At 37.6% G+C, this 19,517-nt stretch overlaps 1 protein-coding gene across 3 annotated transcripts in view; it reads left to right on the top strand.

Moving 5' to 3' along the window:
• The window catches only part of EFCAB7 (EF-hand calcium binding domain 7), a 62,347-nt gene extending 42,830 nt beyond the window's left edge, over positions 1 to 19,517 (top strand). For all 3 annotated transcript variants that reach the window (XM_084786830.1, XM_084786828.1, XM_084786829.1), the window contains exons 11-14: positions 8,665 to 8,813; positions 12,564 to 12,773; positions 14,696 to 14,803; positions 16,901 to 19,517. In XM_084786830.1, coding sequence (XP_084642956.1) covers positions 8,665 to 8,813; positions 12,564 to 12,773; positions 14,696 to 14,803; positions 16,901 to 16,975 — 542 coding nt within the window. In that variant the 3' untranslated portion in view covers positions 16,976 to 19,517. The remainder of the gene's footprint in view (positions 1 to 8,664; positions 8,814 to 12,563; positions 12,774 to 14,695; positions 14,804 to 16,900) is intronic.

Genomic DNA, 19,517 nt, shown 5'->3' on the forward strand with positions numbered 1-19,517 from the left:
AGTTTAACCATGACACAAAGAATGTGCTTCTATTAGGCTGCTGGTTTAATTTTAGAATTAGAATGCTCATATTTGGGTTATTTTCAAATACAGAAATACTACTTGTGGCATATGAACTGTGGATTTTGTTTCCCATTACTATAGGAAGAATTTATTGAAATAAAATTTTACAGGACAAAATGAAAACTAATGTCTTTTTTTTATAATTTCAAGAATTTATTCAGGACATTGTAGGCTCAATTTTCTTATCAATTATATTTTATTATGAACTTATTAAACAACCCTACATACCTAACAACCGACTAACCAAACAAACGGAAAAGGACAGTAAAGAACACTATAATGAAACCTTAACGATATCAGTTCCGAGGAATGATCCTCCTGGTGTAGTCAGCAGGATTTCAGCAGACCAGCAATTCCACCAAAGTTGCTGCTGGAACCAGAAACAGCAGCTGGAACCTGAAGCCTCAGCTGGAGTCCAAAGCCTTGAATCTTTTCCTAGAGCAGTTCTCTTTAGAAGCTTCTTGAAGTGCAGGGATGAACAGCCAAGAACCAAGTGCCAACCAAAAGCCGCCTCTCCTGTTTTAGGTATATATTTCTAAGTGGAAAAACATCCTGCTTTCTCACATCTAAGTGGTAAACATCCTGCCCTCTTCTCCATCCCACACTTGGGATCAAAACAGAAATAGGTTTATCTCCCCTTCAAGACATATTTTAAAAACATATATTGTCAATTTAGCCTCCACCTTGTATATTTACATAAGTCCACTTATATAAGGAAAACACAATGTTTTTGTTATTTTATTTTATTTTTGTACATATACATTTATGTTATTACACATATATACAATAGATTACCTATGGCAAGAAGAACCATGACACAATCAGGAATTATATAAATGTTACATTCTTAGTGTTTTGGCTATTTTTATTTGACAGCCTTGAAGAAGACATCTTTCCTATCTTGGTGCTTCTAAATTTCTGGATGTAAATCAACCTCCATCATATATTGTCATTATCAACTTAGAACACCTAAAAACATCTAGACCTTAAAATATATTAACCCTTAAACAATTAATCTTGATTGTAAAACTAAGCTACTTGGTCTTCAACTCCCTCAGAGACTTGAGAAAGAGTCTCATTCAAGAGACTTGATTATTTGAGCATGCTAGGAGTGCAGGTTAGTAGCTTTCTAAATGAAAAGTTGACAGAGACAGTTTTCTATCTTAATCGTCACCCAAAATTCTCGATAACATTGGAGCATCTTCTTCAGCCTTCTGGTCCAATATATCTGGCTGACATATTTTTGAGGCAGGAACTATTGAGGACTTGCTAATCCTGTCTTGGCAGATTTTGGCCATCGACTCTGCCTGCATCCAAGCTTGCCATTGTTTAGGCAGAATTCTGTCCGTGGTAGAAATGAGGACCCTTTGCCCAGTGGCTTGTTTGCCACATCTTAAGCCATCTCCATAAGGAGGTTCTTTGATGCTCATCATCTTCTTTGAGGTAGGCTGGGTGTTGCCAAGAGTTAACCTGTCTCATTGTCATTGAATCTTTAAAGTAATAAAAACCTTTTAAATGCTATATTCTGCATGCCTCTAGGGTTTTTTTAAATATCTTGTCTTTCTATAGAGTCATATCTATCTGCTGTACCTAAGATGTATATTTTTGTGATAAAAGTAGACTAGGCAATTGACACGACCATGATTTAATCTACTAACATTTAATTTGTATAATTTATTTCTTCTATATCAGTGAATTAAAAATATCTCGTGAGTGACAATTGAGGCATTAAGTTGAGGAGTAGATTCACTAATCTACTTTATGTTCTATCTTCCCTGTACATTTCTATATTCCCCCTTCTTTCTTTTCAACCACTTTCTCCAAACAGGATGTCAATGTCCAGTACGTTGCGAGGAATGCACCCTGCCAGGTCTGATCCAGTGTCAGTGTCTGGTTCTTTTGTTCTGAAAGCATAGAATTTCTCACAAGCATTATACAGCCCTAAAATTATAAGTGTATAAAAGGTGTGCGTGATGCATGGAACAATTAAGGCTAGACTTCTGCTATTTGTATGTGCAGGAAAAGAAGACATCTATAAATCTTCGTTCATGCCATATGAAAAATGGCATCTAATAGTAATTCACAGGGGTTCTTTATTCAACAAGAATCATTGTCTATGCCTAGATATTCATGTTTCAGTCAGGCTCAGAACTAGTCCCATATGGTGGGATTAGCAATATAAGTTACCTGCTTGTTCTGCAGTTTAAATTCTTCACACCCTGATTATAGCTCCCTCCCTCATTCCCTCCGAATCCCCCTCCGTCCCTCATTGCCTCTCCCTCCCTCTCTTAGTACTCAGACAGGGGAGCCCTCTCCCCATAATATCTGACCTCAGCCTATCAAGTTTCATCTGTATTAGCTGTAACCTCTTCCTCTGTAGCCTGGTATGGCCATCTTGCCAGGGGGAAGTGATCTAAATTTGGTGGCCAGAGTGCATGCCTGAAGTGGTCCCTACTCTCCAGACATGGGATCCACCAGGAGACTGTACCACTACATTGAAGCAGTGGGTCTAGGTCCACATCATACATGGTTCTTGCTTGATGTTTCTGACTCTGTTTTGTAGTGTAACTATCAAGTATTATGTGGCTAATGTCTGATTATAAGTGAGTATATACCATGCATGTCTTTCTGGGTCTGGGTTAACTCACTCAGGATGATCTTTTCCAGTTCCATCCATTTGCCTGTAAATTTCAAGATTTCCTTGTTTTTAATAGCTGAATAGTATTCCATTGTGTAGATGTACCAAGTTTCTTTATCCATTCTTTGGTTGAGGGACATCTATGTTGTTGCCAGATTCTGGCTATTACAAATAAAGCTGCTATGAACATTGTTGAGCAAATGCCCTTGTTGTATGGTGGAGCATCGTTTGGGGTATATTCCCAAGAGTGATAAGGCTGGGTCTTGAGGAAGAGTTATTCCCAATTTCCCGAGAAAGGACCAGATTGATTTCTAAAGTGGTTGTACAAGTTTTTACTCCTACCAGCAATGGAAGAGTGTTCCCTTTCTCCTTGCCAGCATGTACTGTCACCTGAGTTTTGATACACCAGCCATTCGGATAGGTGTAAGATGGAATCTCAGAGTTGTTTTGAGTTGCATTTCCCTGATAACTAGGGATGTTGACATTTCCTTAAGTGTTTCTTGGCCATTCGATATTCTCTATAGAGAATTCTCTGTTTAGTTCTGTACTCCATTTTTTAATTGGATTAGTTGATTTGGCGGTGTTTAATTTCTTCATTTCTTTATACATTTTGGATATTAGCCCTTAGTCTTATGTCAGGTTGGTGAAGAGCTTTTCCCAGTCTGTAGGCTGTCATTTGGTTCTGTTGACCGTGTCCTTCACCTTATGGAAGCTTTTTGGTTTCATAAGGTTTATTTATTTATTATTGGTTGATCTTAGGGCCTGAGCTGTTGGTGTTCTGTTCAGGAAGTTGTCTTCTGTGCCAATGAGCTCAAGGCTCTTGCCCACTTTTTCTTCTAACAGATTTAATGTGTCTGGGTTTATATTGAGGTCTTTAATCCATTTGGACTTCAGTTTTGTGTAGGGTGATAGATATGGATCTATTTTTATTTTTCTACATGTAGCCATCCAGTTAGACCATCACCATTTTTTGAAGATACTATCATTTTTCTATTGTATGGATTTGGCTTCTTTGTTAAAAATCAAGTGTCCATAGGTATGTGGGTTAATTCCTGAGTCTTCAATTTGATTCCATTCATCAACTAGCCTATTTCTATGCCAGTACCATGCTGTTTTAATTACTCTTGCTCTATAGTATAGCTTGAGATCCAGGATGGAGATTCCTCTAGAAGATCTTTTATTGTATAGGATCATTTTAGCTATTCTGGGTTTTCTGTTTTTCTATATGAAGTTGAGAATTGATCTTTCAAGGTTGGTAAAGAATTGTGTGGGTATTTTGATGGGGATTGCATTGAATCTGTAGATTGCTTTTGGTAAGATGGTCATTTTTCCTATGTTGATTCTCGTGATCTATGAGCATGGGAAATGTTTCCATCTTCTGAAATCTTCTTCAAATTCTTTCTTCAGAGATTTGAAGTTTTTTTTCATACAAATCTTTCACTTTCTTGGTTAGAGTCACACCAAGATACTTTTATTATTTGTGGCTATTGTGAAGGGTGTTGTTTCCATAACTTCTTTCTCAGCCTCTTTGTCATTTGTATAAAGGAGGGCTACTGATTTTTTTTAGTTGATTTTTGTATCCAGCCACTTGCTGAAGGTGTTTATCAGCTGTAGGAGTTCCTTGATAGAATTTTTGGGGTCACTTATATAAACTATCATATCATCTGAAAATGGTGATAGCTTAACAACTTCTTTTCTGATTTGTATCCCCATGATCTCCTTTAGTTGTCTTGTTGCTCTAGCTAGGACTTCAAGTACTATATTGAAAAGATACAGAGAGAATGGACAGCTTCTCCCTGATTTCAGTGGAATTGATTTAAGTTCCTCTCCATTTAGTGTTATGTTGGCTATGGGCTTGCTGTATATTGCCTTTATTATGTTTAAGTATGTGCCTTGTATCCCTGCTCTCTGCAGGACTTTTAACATGAATGGGTGTTGGGTTTTGTCAAATGCTTTTGCAGTATTTAAAGAGATGATCATGTGGTTTTTTTCTCTCAGTTTGTTGATATGATTAATTACATTAATGGATTTCCATATATTGAACCACCCCTGCATGCCTGGGAGGAAACCTACTTGGTCATGGTGAATGAAAGTTTTGATGTGTTCTTGAATTCGGTTTGCGAGTATTTTATGAGTATTTTTACATCAATGTTCATATGAGAAATTGGTCTGAAATTCTCTTTCTTTGTTGAGTCTTTCTGTGGTTTAGGTACCAAGGTGACTGTGGCCTCATAGAATGAGTTTGGTAATGTTCCTTTTGTTTCTATTTTATGGAATAGTTTGAAGAGAATTGGTGTTAGCTCTTCTCTGAAGGTTTGATAGAATTCTGTGCTGAATCCATATGGTCCTGGGCACTTTTTTTGTTAGGAGACTTTTGATGACTGCCTTTATTTCCTCAGGTGTGATAGGACTATTCAATTTGTTTATCTGATCTTGATTCAATTTTGGTGGTTGGTAGCTATCAAGAAAATTGCCTATTTCATTTAGGTTTTCTAATTTTGTGACATATAGGCTTTTGAAGTAAGACTTGATGGTTCTTTGGATTTCCTCAGTGTCTGTTGTTATCTCTCCCTTTTCATTTCTGATTTTGTTGATTTGAATACTCTCCCTCTGCCTTTTAGTTAGTTTGGCTAAAGGTTTGTCAATCTTGTTGATTTTCTCTAAGAACCAGCTCTTGGTTTCGTTGATTCTTTGAATTGTTTTCTTTGTTTCCAGTTTATTGATTTCAGCCCTGAGTTAGATGATTTTCAGCCATCTACTCCTCTTGGGTGTGTCTGCTTCCTTTTGTTCTAGAAATTTCACATGTGCTGTTTAGTTGCTAGTATGGGGTCTCTCCAGTTTCTTTATAAAGGCACTTAATGCTATGCGCTTTCCTCTTAGCATTGCTTTCATTGTGTTCTATAGGTTTGGGTATGTTGTGCCTTCTGTTTCACTGAATTTTAGGAAGTTTTAAATTTATGTTTTTATTTCATCCCTTACCCAGATGTCATTGAGTAGGGAGTTGTTCAGTTTCCATTAATTTGTAGGCTTTCAGTTGTTTCTTTGGTTGTTGAGTTCCAACTTTAATCCATGGTAGTCTGATAAGATGCAAGAGATTATTTAGATTTTCTTGTATCTGTTGAGGTTTGCTTTGTGGCCAAGTATGTAATCATTTTTGGAGAAGGTTCTGTGAGGTGCTGAAGAGAAGGTGTAATCTTTTGTGTTTGGGTGAAATATTCTGTAGCTATCAGGTCCATTTGTTTCATGATGTCTATTAGTTTCCTTGTTTCTCCATCTAGTTTCTGTCTTGATGATCTGCCTGTTGGTGAGAGTGGAGTGTTGAAGTCTCCCACTATTAATGTGTGGGGTTCAATGTGTGGCTTAAGTTTTAGTAACATTTCTTTTACAGATGTGGGTGCTCCTGCATTTGGGGCATAGATATTCAGAACTGAGAAATCATCTTGGTGTAGTTTTCCTTTGATGAGGATGTAGTGACCTTCTCTATCTCTTTTGATTAGTTTAGTTGAAAGTCTATTTTGTCAGATACTAGCATGGCTACTCCACCTTGTTTCCTAGGTCCGTTTGCTTGGAATAGAGTTTTCCAACCCTTTACTCTGAGGTAATGTGTATGTTTATTGCTGAAGTGTGTTTCCTGTATGCAACAGAATGATGGATCCTGTTCTTGCATCCATTCTGTCAGCCTGTGTCTTTTTACTGGGGAGTTGAGGCCATTGATGTTCAAAGAGATATTAATGACCAGTGGTTGTTAGTTCCTTTTGTTTTGATGTTGGTAGTGGTACAGTGTGTGTTTCTGTGTTTTGGATTTATGGATGTGGACTTATTTCCTGTGTTTTTCTGGGTGTAGTTAGCCTTCTTGGGTTGGAGTTTTCCTTCTAGTACCTTCTGTAGGGCTGGATTTGTGGTTAGGTACTGATTAAACTTGATTTTGTCATGAAATATCTTGTTTTCACCATCTATGGTGACTGAAAGTTTTGCTGGGTATAGTAGTCTGAGTTAGCATCTGTGGTCTCTTAATGTTTGCATGACTTCCACCTAGGCCCTTCTAACTTTCATAGTCTCTGTTGAAAAGTCAGGTGTAATTCTGATGGGTTTGCCTTTATACGTGACTTGAACTTTTTCTCTTGCAGCTTTTAATATTATTCCTTTGTTCTGTACATTTAATGTTTTGATTATTATGTGGTGGGAGGATTTTCTTTTCTGGTAGAATCTATTTGGAGTTCTGTAGGCTTCTTGTATGCTAATGGGCACTTTTTCTTTGGGTTGGGGAAGTTTTCTTCTATGATTTTGTTGAAAATATTTTCTGGGCCTTGGAGCTTGGAGTCTTCTCCTTCCTCTATGCCTATTATTCTTAGATTTGGCCTTTTTATAGTATCCCAGATTTCTTGGATGTTTTGTGTCAGGAACTTTGTGATTTTAACATTTTCTATGATTTATCAATAACTTTGATTGTATCTTCCACACCTGAGATTCTCTCTTCCATTTCTTCTATTTGGTTGGTATGGCTTATGTCCGTAGTATGTGTTCTCTTCCCTATGTTTTCCAACTCTAAGATTGCTTCAGCTTGTGCTTTCTTTGTTGTTTCTAATTTCCTCTTTAGGTCTTTAATAGTCGTATTCATTTCTTTCTCCCATTTGTTTGCATTTTCCTGTAATTCTTTATAGGATTTATTCAATTCCTTCATCTCTTTGATCTCTTTGGATGTATTTTCCTGTAGTTCTTTATAGGATTCATTGAATTCCTTCATCTGATTGAGTATATTTTCCTGTGCTTCTTTGAGTGATTTATTTTCCTTTTTCAAAGTTTCTATCATTTTCATCACCTCAGATTTAAAGTCCTCTTTTTGTGTTTCATGGGTGTTCATATCTCCAGGGCTTTTTGTGTTAGGATCACTGGTTTCCTGTGTTCTTATATGGATCTCAGTTTTGTTCCAAGTCCTCTTGTGCTGTCCTTTAGTCATCTGGTTGTCTCTGGTGTTAGCAGGCATAGGGGTTCCTCCAATGAGGTTGCTCTCTGAGAATCTGGAGCACTGGTGTTTTGTAGTTCTCAGTTCAATCTTCAGGTCACTGTGCAGTGCTGTATTTTCTGCTAATCTGATGCAGTGTTCGATTGGTGCCACCATCTTGGGGAAAACGCTGTCTTGTTTTTTTTTTTTCATAATAATGCATAAGCAAGAGATGCTGTCTCATTTCCTTTGAATATAATACAGATAGGAGTTGGGAAATAAAATCTTTCTTGTTGTAGGAGGTTGCCAAAATATAATCCATGGTATTATTTATCTATAGATTTATTTCAGGACAATCATAGTATGACATATAGGTGGATAGATAGGAGCTATTAGACACACATGGACATATACATACATACATACATACATACATACATACATACATACATATGTCTAAGTTCTGGTAAGTTTAGTTTTTACTTAAAAATAATGTTAAATGAACATATTCAGACTTCCCTTGGGAAATTCAGGTGTCCATTATTGAACAGTTTTTCAAGGACCTACCAACAGTTGGTTATATAAACTGTACATGCAGTAGTCTCCTTAAGCCAGATCTCATCAGTTCTCTCTTTGTCAAACTCTAGTAGTCTGGGGTATATTATATCAAGTTCATTCAAGCATTGGTGAGCCTAAGAGCCATTATGAAATATCAATATAAACTCTTAGGGAGTGGTGAGGCTGAAACTTACCCAGAGAAATTAAAATTTCTTCTAAATTAGGAGTGTGTTTGCACTAGTTAGTTACAACTTGCCAATATCTTGAAAACAAAGTCATATTATGTGATGATGACTGTGTTGAGATGTGGGAAATTTAAAAAGAAAGCAAATTTGGGGGAATTCTTATTCCCCTTATCATTGGCAACAGCTGAACGTTATGATTCAGAGTAGAGACATTTTATTAAACACATGGATTTTAAATTTTAAATAATGTATGGGAGAAATGGCGGTTGTTTTCACAGAAAACTTTGACACAAAGAAGAATGAGTTAACAAGACAGGGATTTATGGAGTTGCATCTGATGGAGGCCAATGATCGAGAAGGAGACCCTCTTGACTTGTGGGTGACTCTACACTCAATGGGCTACAATAAGGCTCTGCAGCTGACGGAGGTAAAACACTCTAACATTGACAGTAGCTTTGTTTTCCATGATATTAGCCCTTGAAAGTTCTTCTGACACATGACATTAAGTCCAGGCACTCCAATCCTTGAATTTCAATGGTGTGAGATGAATACTGGCCACATCACTGTTTTTAGAACTTCACTGAAGCTCATGTTCTTTACTAAAATGTAGTTACTGTGAACTATGATTAATCAGAGACACAAAAAGTTTGTGCTTTGATGTACAGAAGGAAATTAGTAATTAAAATGTATATGTTTTTGCTGGAACACAGTCCAAGAATGGAGTTGTGTGAGAGGAATTCTGAGTGCTTCTGAGAAGACTCCAAAAAACAAAAACAAAAACCAACCAACCAAACAAACAAAAAAACAAGACTCGAGCCTTGTGAACTTAGTTTCTTCAAAAACATGGAATTGTTCTTAGAATGTGCTTCTGTGTCCCTCCAAGGTGTAGTGGACGGAAGTGAGCTTACTTCAGATTATTCATCACAGCTGCTTTTATATTCATTTATATGCTGATGTGGGGAAACATGTTTTTACCACATGTAGCTTGTCCTTGTGATTGAAAACTTTATTTAAGTGAGTCTTCTCAACCTGCAGAGCATAAATTGCCTGATGCTGAATAAAGTGGGCTATTGCAAGAGACTTTACTCTGCCTCATTTTTAGGCCCTGCTTTCCTAGATTTAGGCTACCAACTTATTTTAAATTGGAGATGTCTGCTTGAATTGCCAAACTCTTATTTATAAATAAGGAAACTTTATCCTAAGAGAAAGAAGGTTCTCTGAGAATGAGAGAGATGTGTCTGTGGAGAGTTTGGAATGCTTGTCTTTTTAGAGATGGTGCTTCCTGGCTTAATGTTTATAACACAGTGGCTGGCTGATCCAAAGCACTCCCTATGTGATGCACCTATCACCATTATATTGGCTGTTAACACAATAGGACAAAGTTAAGCAATACTCCAAGTTCAGAGGAGGAGGTAAATTAGACCTTTTAAATTTCCTGTCATATTTAAAATACAGGATTTAAGAGTTTGAGCTCAAGCCACATATTAAGTAGTAAGACATTTGTTTATTCTCATTCATCAGTCAACTTAATTCTCTTTTTAATATTTGTTTTTGTGTGCAAGTGTTTGGATTGTATGCACATGCACATATACCACATGCATGCCTTGTGTCCACAGAAGTCAGAGGAAGGTGTCAGAGCCCTTGGCACTAGAGTTGCAGATGACCGTGAGCTGCCATGTGGGTGCTGGGAAATGAATCCAGGTCCCCTAGAAGAGTAGCCAGTGCTCTTAACTGCTGAGCCATCTCTCCAGTTGACTTCAGTCAACTTTAAAGGGCAGTACTAATAATAACAGATTTAAAAATTAAGTACTTTGAGACTTCGACTAAATCCCTAGTTGGGGTATTTTTCAGTATTCCTCAGAAATGTGCTTTCAGAGAAGCAGCCCCCACCCTACCCTCGCCAATTTGTCTGTGTCTCTCTCTTTCTCTCATTCGCTCTCTTGGCATTTTTTGTAACTGAGTGTGAAGAGTTACTGTAATTTTTTTTATTCATTATTTTGTTGGTTTGTTTTTTGAGACAGGGTTTCTCTGTCTCTGCTGTCCTGGAATCATCTCTATAGACCAGGCAGGCCTCAAACTCACAGAGTTCCATCTGCTTCTGCCTTCTGGGTGCTTGGATTAAAGGTGTGTGCCACCACCCCTTGGCCGAATTACAGTATTTAATATTTTGTGAATTTTACATTTTAACCATGGTTGCAAATGCTAGTTCTAGTCTGTAAACAGTATTGATTTTGCTACACATGTTTTATGCAATGAAAATTATTTAAAAGCAATAAATCAATTGAAAACATTTAAAACCATTTATTAATTACTTCTTACCATTAAAACTGAGGTAAGAAAGACTTAAGAGATAAATTTTTATTTGACTTAAATTTTATTTATAATATTCAATAGATAATATTATTCCCATTATTCAGAATTTAATGAAAGGAGGCTGAGAATGGAGCTCAATTGACATGAGTGCTTGCCTCAAATACCTGAGTACAATCCTCTACATCACATAAATGGACATGGTAGTGTATGCCAGTTCAAGGTCATCTTCAGCTACATAGCAAGTTTGAGGCTAGCCTGAGCTACATGAGAAGAAAAATATATAATAACATTTAACAGGAAAAACTACATGCAGCAGAAAGTGTCAAAGGTTGATGTCCTAGTTTGCTTTCTATTGCTGGGACAAAAGCCATGACTAAAAGCAACTTGGAGAGGAAAGGGCTTATTTCAATTTACAGCTTCTAGGTAATGAAGGGAAGTCAGGGCAGGAACTCAAGACTGAACTGAACAGGAGTTTTAAAAGCCTCCAATACTGTATGGCATGGTTGTGTATGGCTGAAATCTTAGCACCTGGGAAGATGCTGAGCTGATGCAGGAGGCCTTTGAGTTTGATTTTCTGTTTTGTTTTGTTTTTTGAGACAGGGTTTCTCTGTGTAGCCTTGGCTGTCCTAGAGTCGCATTTTAGACCAGGCTGGCCTCAAACACACAGGGATCCACCTGCCTCTGCCTCCCGAGTGCTGGGATTAAAGCTGTGCACCACTACGGCCCAAGAAGTTTGATACTAGCCTGGGCTGCATAGCAAACTGAGAACATCCTGGAAAATATAGCAAGACGATGTCTCAAAAAATAAAAGACAAAAAGAAAAACAGCAACAACATTAATAACCTCTGAAAAACAAGACTTGTTATAAGAAGCAACTCAAAGACCCTCCGCAACCATATCGCCCACATTTTCCAGGTGTGGCCAAGAACACACGTCCCAAGGATGCTCTGACCTTACCTCATGCAGCCTTTTAGTATGTCTTTTAATTGATAGGAACTCATTTACCTGTAACGTTAATCCCAGTTCAGCTAGAAGTGTGTGCTTTGTTTGGTGCAGGCTCTGCCTAAGTTTGTCAAAAGAAAATCTAAGGGTTACTTGATTCACTTGTCTGGATTGAAGCTTCTAAGCTGGTTTTCTGTGTGCTCAGGTCTTAGGCTATATTAACTACTATGTCCATCAACATGAGAGAACACTGTTAAAATTTTTATTTGTGTGTGTGTGTGTGTGTGTGTGTGTGTGTGTGTGTGTGTGTGTGTAGTATGTGCATGTACACACAGGTGCCCACAGAGGCTAGAAGTCATTGGATTCTGTAGAGCTGGAGTTACAAGTGGTTGCCAGATGCCCAGCATGGTTGCTTAGAATCAAACTCTGGTCGTCTGGAAGAACAACAAATGCTCTTAACCACTGAGCCATTTCTCCAGTCCTGAGTAAACAATTTTTTGATGAACAGTTGGAGTGGTATAACTCCTAAAAGTGGGATCACTATCTTCTCAAGGTTTTTGTGCAAAAGAGTCTATAGTTGGTTACCTTTATCTATGGTTTCAGTTACTTATAATCTATTGTAACTTGAAGTATTAAATGGAAGAATCCAGAATTTAAAAACAAAACAAAAAACTGTACATTCTAAGTTATGTTCTATCCTGAGTAGCATGATGAAATCCCAGGAGTTCTGCCATCCCATGCCTAGGATAAGATTATCCTTTGGTCTTGTTTTGTCTCAGTGTCAGGCTTGGGCAAGGACTTGTACCCACTGAGCTATCTTGCTGGCTAAATGAATCCTAAATGATTATGATAAGCATTTATAATAAGTTTATTTAAAATTTTACAGAAGGCTAAAGCAAGATTTTGTTTGCTTCTCCACCAGGCGTGCCCATTTGTCATCAATATCTATGCAGAAAGATGCAAGCCAAGAATTAAAGCTGTCCATATGGAGGCATGCAGTGGGCAACTTGAGAAGGCCATTTGCAAATCTGTCCTTGATAGCAGTGATGCTAAAGTCATGGATGGCTATGAAAACATAATTGTACATACTTGCAATTTTGACACCTGGATTACATCAATTATTGAAAATAAGGTATCGTGCAATGGCAGTATCATAGTTAATGAGGTTTATCCAAGGCACAATTATTGCTAATTGAAAATAAGGTATTGATTATGAGGTAATTTTCCTTATTTTGATATAAAGTTTAATAATAATGTTATCTTTCTTTTTACATTGTAGCCAAATATCCTACTGCATATATAATATTTATAATGAAAAATTACTCTTTTTAGTATTTATAAATCAAAGTTGGCATGATACTCTTATATTATTTATAATAACTCAAGACCACTGTTTTTATTTTAAAATATGACTATTAAATTTGGAGATCAGTGAAGAATCAGCATAATTTAGTTACAAAATAAGGATATAATTATTGTTTATATAAAATATTATATTTTAAAATCTTTGTTTAATTTGTTATACAACAGAACCACCAGGAAGTATGAAACATGCTTTCTACTTTCAAGTTGAGATACTTAGAAAGAAAAAATTAATACTCTCAGAGAGACCAGAGGATAAGTAAATATTAAGTCATGTAGTATTGTTTGCATACGCAGTAGTTTTAGCTTACCTGTGTCTCTTGTAATGTTTAGACCATAGAACTTGGCAACAATGTGTGGTGAGGGGAAAGAGAACTGTAGAGTAGGAGTTTAGCTTTGTCTAAGGTTTAGGTATACTGAGAGACAATCTTTAGAAACAAGGCAAACAGTAGAAGAAACGCAGGGAAGGGCAGTATGAAGGATTCATTACTAGGAAGGTCAAGAACAATAATAGAGTGGCTCTAGACCATATGTGTTCTCTTGAACACTTTTTCAAGGGCCTAAAACAGTGCCTAGCATGCAGTTAATATACATTTTTAAAATTTCTTCTCTTTACATCCTGAGTGTAGCCCCGTCCCTCGTCACCTCCCAGTCCCACTCGTCCTCCCTTATATCCCCTTCTGCCTCCCTTAGTCCTTAGAAAGGGGAAGCCTTCCTCTCTTAACATCTGACCTCAGTCTACCAAGTCTCATCTGGGTTGCCTGTATCATTTTCCTCTGTGGTCTGGCAAGGCCATCCCGCCAGGAGGAAGTGATCAACATGTGGGGACCAGAATTCATGTCAAAGGTAGCCCCTGCTCCCCATACTATGGGACCCGCAGGGAGACTGTGCTGCCTATCAACTACATTGGGGCAGAGGGTCTAGGTCCTCACCATGCAGCACCCCCTTCCTCTGCCTGGATTTGTTGGCTCCACTGGTCTCCTTGTGGAGTTCCTGACTCTTCCAGGTTCTTCTATTCCCCAAATGTTCCTTAAGTCTCCCTGCACTTCACTCAGAAGTTTGGCTGGGAATCCTAGCATCTGCTTCCATCCCCCGCTGGGTGGAGTCTTAAGCACATGCATATCGAGTCAGTGAATAAGCGAGGAACCCAATTAGATGGATGTCTCAGGCATGTTAGTTGAAAGGTAGGAGCTGAGTGAACAGATGCTAGAAAAACAGATGAAAGAAAAGAAAGCCAGTACTGCTATAATAAACCATGGATGAGCTCACTTGCTGTTACTCTACACAGTGGTCTGGGAATGAAAATTAAAGGGAAAATATAAAAAGCATTTGAAAGAAATGGTGGTTGGTTAAAATAAAATGAATGAAGAAAGCCATGGCACTAAGCAGAAAGTGGAAGCTGGTTTGTATGAATTTGTAGTGGACTGGATTCTATAAACAGATTTTCAGGTTTTATTCTGAGGTTTATTCTCTGTATTTGTTTTTCAAAACTAAAGACTTGTAGCCGGGCATGGTGGCGCATGCCTTTAATCCCAGCACTCGGGAGGCAAAGGCAGGCGGATCACTGTGAGTTCGAGGCCAGCCTGGTCTACAAAGTGAGTCCAGGACAGCCAAGATTATACAGAGAAACCCTATCTCAACAAAAAACAACAACAACAACAAAAAAAACTAAAGACTTGTAATTTTCTACAGTCAGATGACAAAGTGATTATTCACATCAACAATGAACTGAGTAAAAACTGTGTCAACAACAGAGGACTCAACATCTTTGCAGTAGAAGTGGCACCAAGATCTACAATGGTAAGTATTACTCTCTATCTAAAGCCGTTTGAAAAGAAAATTATTCACTGTTGATGCAATGATGAGCATGTGGCATGAAATGAAGTTATCTCTGTGTGACGCTCACAGCAGCAAACACTGATCTCCTACAGAAGAGTGGGTGCGATTTTTTTAGTTTGGTTTTGTTTTGGATTGTTTCTCATGGAACGAATGCAGGCTGGCCTCAAGCGGTAGTGAAGGCAGATCTTAAATTCCTCCATCTCCAGCGTGCTAGGACTACAAACCACCATGTCTGGGGGAGGCCTTGCTTCTAATTCAGTCTTGTCACTGTTCGGTTCAGTGACTGGGATAGTCATTTAACTCCTCTGTTTAGATCATTTTAAAACTGGTTTTGCCTTGTGCGTGCACATGCACATGCCTACATGCACATTGTGCGTGCACATGCTCATGCCTACATGCACATTGTGTGTGCACATGCACATGCCTACATGCACATTCATGCCACAAAATGCGTATAAAGTTAGAGGACACGTATAAGGAATACCATGTGTGTTCCAGGATCCAGCTTAGGAGCAGGCGCTTGATCAGCTGATCCCTCTGCCAGCTCTGTTCTAGCTTAAAGGTGAAATTAAAGTAATACCACTAGATGAGTTACGTCCTTCACAAGACTAGTGTAAAGATAACCATAAAATTATATGCATGAAAGCACTTTAAACATCATATGGAGAAGTGCCAAATAATATGACTAATAATAGTTACTTTAATAACTCAAAATATGCTTATCTACACTATTAAGGTTGCCCAATATTACCTGAGAAAAGATCCTTAAAGTTTTAGATAAGCAACTAAGCCAAGAGCCAGAAATAGCTATAATTTTGCTATTAGCAGACCCTGTTTCTGATGAGGTCACAAATTGAAAGGCAAGAACGGATCAGCAGACTCCCAGGGTCTGGGGAAGGAACAGGAAAAAGCTTAGTAGTGTATTCTTTCACCCCACCCCCATGTTTTCTGTGAACTTCCAGAACCTTCTTGAGTGATTTAATGGTAAAGAGTAAAACCAGCTTATTCTAAGTTTCTCCAGTGAAGACTTAGGAATTGGATTGCAGAGCTAACTTAGTGAGTAAAGTGCTTGCTGTGCATCCTAAGAGCCCTTGTGAGCCAGGCATGGTGGTGCACAGGGTGGAACCAGTCCTCAGGGAGAGAAACGGGCAGATCCCGAAGTCATTGGCCGGACAGTGTCACCTGACCAGTAGGGGGCAATTTCCCTGAGATGGATAGTCTTTGAGGAATGACAACTGAGCTTGACCTCTTGCACACATGTTCACCCTCATGAGCATGCGTACACACATGTACACACATGCATGCACACACTCATGTGCACACACACCTACAATTTCAGACAGTGTTCTAGGCTTAGTGAGAAAGGCTGTTTACCTCCCACCACCCTTCTTCACTCACTTTTATACACAATGAAACTAGTGAGTAGGATCAAGGCTGGATTTTCCTGTTAGTCCTGGGATCATAAACTGCCAGTCCATGCTAGGGAAAAATAGTGGACTTTTATCTGCACACAGCTTCTCCCTCCCTTTCTCTTTTGGTTTTTGAGACTGAGTCTCATTGTATAATCCAGACTGCCTTCAAACTTGAGAGCCTCCAGCCTTAGCCTCATGAGATTGTACCAGTAGGTAACATATTATCACACCTAACTTTTTAAAACTGTAGTCATCACCCTTTTATTGATTATATACTTTATGTTGCCCAGGCTAGCCCAGAATCTGTGAGATCAACTGATCCACTGGCTTAAGCCTCCAAAGTATTTCAATTAATGCACATTCATGACACATGGCACATGACACTGCCCCTGGTTTCACAGGGAATTTTTTTCTTGTTGGAGACAGTTTCATTGAGGAGCCCTGGCTGGCCTAGAACTTACTGTGTAGCCCAGGTTTTCCTTGAACTCACAGAGATCTGCTTGTCTCTGCCTCTTGAATGCTTAGATTGAAGGTGTGTTCCACCTAGTGGAACCACACCTAGTTTCATAGGCCTGGAAATGTCTTATTGAAAATTAACAAATAATAATTTATCAAAGTAAAATATAAGCTTTATTTTTATATGCAGGTTTGTCAACATGTAATGCCCCTGAATGAACGACAAGAATGGATATATTATTGTGTGTATTCTCTAATATCCTAAGTAACTTCACTTGGAGCTATCAAACTAAGAAGTATTTTAGATCAAATCATTATTTATTAACTCAATGCTATTCCATGTAACTGGTATACTTAATAATCTGTTTCATTTCTATGAATTTATATTTTATATCCATGTTATATATTTCATTATTAAAATTCAAATAGTGTTTTAAAAATGTGTGACTATCTTGTTAATTTAGTGGTTAATATTAGTATTTTTGTTTTTCAATAAATAAAAATAAACTTATAGATGGATTTTTAAAAAGTAATATACTTGATGACTTCTTCAAAACTATACACTTTTGGTTTGCATTGTAAAAAACTAAAAAAATATAAATACAAAACCAGTCACTTAAGGACTTAATTATTAAAAAGATAAAGTGGAATTGAAGAAACCTGTTTCTGTGTTAGGAGGCCAAAACCTGTTGGCAATTGCAGGAATATTCTGTCCCAATGGCAGATTTCCCACTAGCGTGGCTGTGGATTGCTTTTCACAGAGGGTATGTTGAAACTGTTGAAATTAAGCCTGTGTAGCAGTTGAGATTGTATGTGACATGAAAAATGACATCAAGCAATCAAAAACTGTCAGTAACAGAGTACTTTGCCAGTGCCAGCTTTTGAAATATGAATACCATCTGGGAGATAATTTTTTTTTTTGCCTACTATAAAGCATATAGTTTAAATGTTATTTGGAGTTTGGACCATTAATTTAGATATCTGTAAGATAGGTTGTCTTTACCTCACTGTTTGAACACTTCAGATGGATGTCTCATTAAAGGTAGTGAAATATAAATCATTTTGTTTATCATCAAATACTGTATAAGTTCAACAGCTATGACCATGTATCTCATTTCACCTTACACCAAGGTACAAAAAACTATGTGTGGTACTAAAAACATATAGCAAAGTTGTTATACTTGCCAAAAGTAGTATAGGTCTTTTATAGTCAGATGGTGGGTCTTATGAAATATTATCTTGAGCACACGGAGACTCAAGAAAGACCTGGGAGCACTAGCACTGGAGGTGTGCTCCCCGGCATGGGCGTGAGCTGCTTACACAAACCTCTGTGTGCTCTAGGGAGCTCTGGCCGCCAGGGTGGGGCTCACTGTCTTAGCATTCCCATTTTAGTTAAACTTTCTTTTTCCTTCTTATGTTAACATTCTACAGTTCAGACATTTTAAATCTAATTTGTTAGATTTCAGATATTACCACAAGAACTTAAATTATCGTGTTTAATCACTGCACTGATTTTTTACTATATGTTGGTGTAGAAAAGACCTTTTTTTTTTAAGCTAGTGGCCTTCTCTTAGATCTATTTTTGTGTAGGTTAATATGTAGCAGAAACTTGATATGTTACATTTAATCATATCTTTTGAGTATAAGCCAGGAAAATAGAACTGTATTTCTGATTTTGGCCACCAGAGGGTGAGTGCCTATTAGATGGGGAAGGTGGGAGGAAGGAAGGGAGGGAGAGTTTCCGGCTCTGCTAAGCTCTTTATGGCTAACAAGTCCGCTTTGGTGAGCTATGTTGTGCTTTAAGGCTATCTGCATACCCAGGCAGTGTGCGCTTTCTGAATGAAAATGTTCCTGCCAATTAATGAATACAAGCTAATCATTAAATGATCAAATCATAGTCATGTCAGTTACTAGTCTATTTTTATCACAAGAATATATATCCTAAGTTTCACAGATTTATATGATTCTATAGATAGATAAGGTCTTCAAAAAAAAAAAACCTCAGAAACCTACAGAATATGGATGGCATTTAAAGATCTTTTTATTATTTTAAATATTCTTTGACAATAAGACAGGTTAACTCCGGGCAACACACAGCCTATCTCAAAGAAGATGAGCATCAAAGAACCTCCTTATGGAGTTGGCTTCAAATGTGGCAAACCAGCCACTGGGCAAAATGTCCTCATTTATGCCACAGACATAATTCTGCCTAAAAATGGGCAAGCTTGGGTACAGGCAGAGTTGACAGCCAAACTCTGCCAAGATAAGGTAAGCAAGTTCTCAATAGTTCCTGCCTCACAAATATGTCTGTCAGATATATTGGGCCAGAAGGCTGAAGATGATGCTCCAACGTTATAGAGAGTTTCAGTGGCTGTTCAAGCAGCAAACTGCCTCTGTCATTTTTTTCATTTTGGAAGTTGTTAACCTGTACTTCCTGTTTACTCAGGTAATTAATTTTATTCCTTCTCAAATCTCTGATGGGGTTGAAGACCAGATAGTATAGTTTTACAATTAAGCTTAGTTGTTTAGGGATTAGGATGTTTTTAGGTCTAGATAGATGTTTTAAGTTAATAGAGGTGAGATTTGATAAATACTGATTTACTTGAGAATTTTAGCCTCACCAAGATAGGAAAGATGTTTTCTCTAAGACTGCTAAATACAAATATATAAATGTTACATTCATAGTGTTTTGGCTAATTCCTGATTGTTTCATGGTTCTTCTTGCTGTATGCAGTTTATTGTATGTATGTGTAATAATATAAATGTATATGTAAAAAAGAAAAATAATAATAAAAATATTTTTAAAA

Source organism: Acomys minous (assembly GCF_964271855.1).
Source record: "Acomys minous genome assembly, chromosome: 6".
NCBI classification, from domain to species: Eukaryota; Metazoa; Chordata; class Mammalia; order Rodentia; family Muridae; genus Acomys; species Acomys minous.